Source organism: Magnolia sinica, chromosome 4 (genome assembly GCF_029962835.1).
Source record: "Magnolia sinica isolate HGM2019 chromosome 4, MsV1, whole genome shotgun sequence".
In the NCBI taxonomy this organism is placed as follows: Eukaryota; Viridiplantae; Streptophyta; class Magnoliopsida; order Magnoliales; family Magnoliaceae; genus Magnolia; species Magnolia sinica.
In genome coordinates, this window is record NC_080576.1 from 1,315,554 (window position 1) to 1,316,613 (window position 1,060).

The following is a 1,060-nucleotide window of genomic DNA, read 5'->3' on the forward strand; positions in this document are numbered from 1 at the left end:
GATAGAAATAAAGAAAGAGAAATTGGGAATTTCATAGCCATAAACCAGCACAACCAAATGATACTCACCAAACAACAGTATAACATTCCTACAACTTTAAATCCGGGAAAAAAAAAAAAGGTGTTTTACATGGATTACCTTGGAGAAAAATCTCTTACATCGGAAAGATCACTAACATCGGAATGTCTCTCAAGATCACTAACATCAGAATGTCTTTCAAGATCACTAACATTGGAATGTCTTTCCGTTTCTGTCATAAACATTGCTTTGGACAAGTACCTTGATATCCTTCTGAGCTCCTGATGCACTTCCTCCAAGGAAAAGTTTTCCGTTTCTGTTGTATTCCTTGTTTCCAAAGATGATCTTATTATCCTTCTAAGCTCTTGAACCACTTCCTTCATGGTTGGCCTTTCCTTACCCTCATATTTGAGGCACCTTGAGGCAAGCACTGCAAAAGCCAACAATTGATCTGTCTTTCCCTTGCTCCAATTGCCAGCATCCAATTTATCTTTGATGTATGACATGACCAAATCAACGACCCTATACGTGTCTACCATCGGATCTCCTGAAAGCGTTTGGGTAAGCAGATCAAAAAGAAGCCGCCCGAAGCTATAGACATCGCACTTTTCTGTTACTAGGCCTCGTGTCATTTGTTCAGGAGCCATATAGCTAATGGTTCCCGCTACCGGTGTCTCTACGTGCGTTTGTCCTATAGGAATTGTTACAGAGAGCCCTAATTCAAATACTTTGGGGGAATAGTTATCATCCAATAAAATAGTGGATGGATTTATGTCCCTATGTACGATGGGCGTAGAAGTGGCCGTGTGCATATATGTAAGTGCATCAGCTACTTGGGCTGCAATTCTTAGACGGTCTTCCCATGATAGGTCTTTGATATGGTCAGAAAGTCTTCCATTGGAGGCGAATTCATAGGCAAGCATGGGAATTTCCGTCTCAAGGCAACACCCCAACAGCTTCACCACGTTTCTATGCTTCATCTGTGATAACACCGCCATTTCATTGAAAATTTCGTCACGACCCTGTGGGTTTGAAAAGTCAT

General features: G+C 41.4%; 1 protein-coding gene across 1 annotated transcript; it reads right to left on the minus strand.

Annotated features, from left to right (window-relative positions):
* Positions 1–1,060, minus strand: LOC131242089 (wall-associated receptor kinase 17-like). Its single transcript, XM_058240491.1, has one exon. The coding sequence runs from the start codon at positions 1,014–1,016 to the stop codon at positions 135–137; it is 882 nt and encodes a 293-aa protein (XP_058096474.1). The 5' UTR covers positions 1,017–1,060; the 3' UTR covers positions 1–134.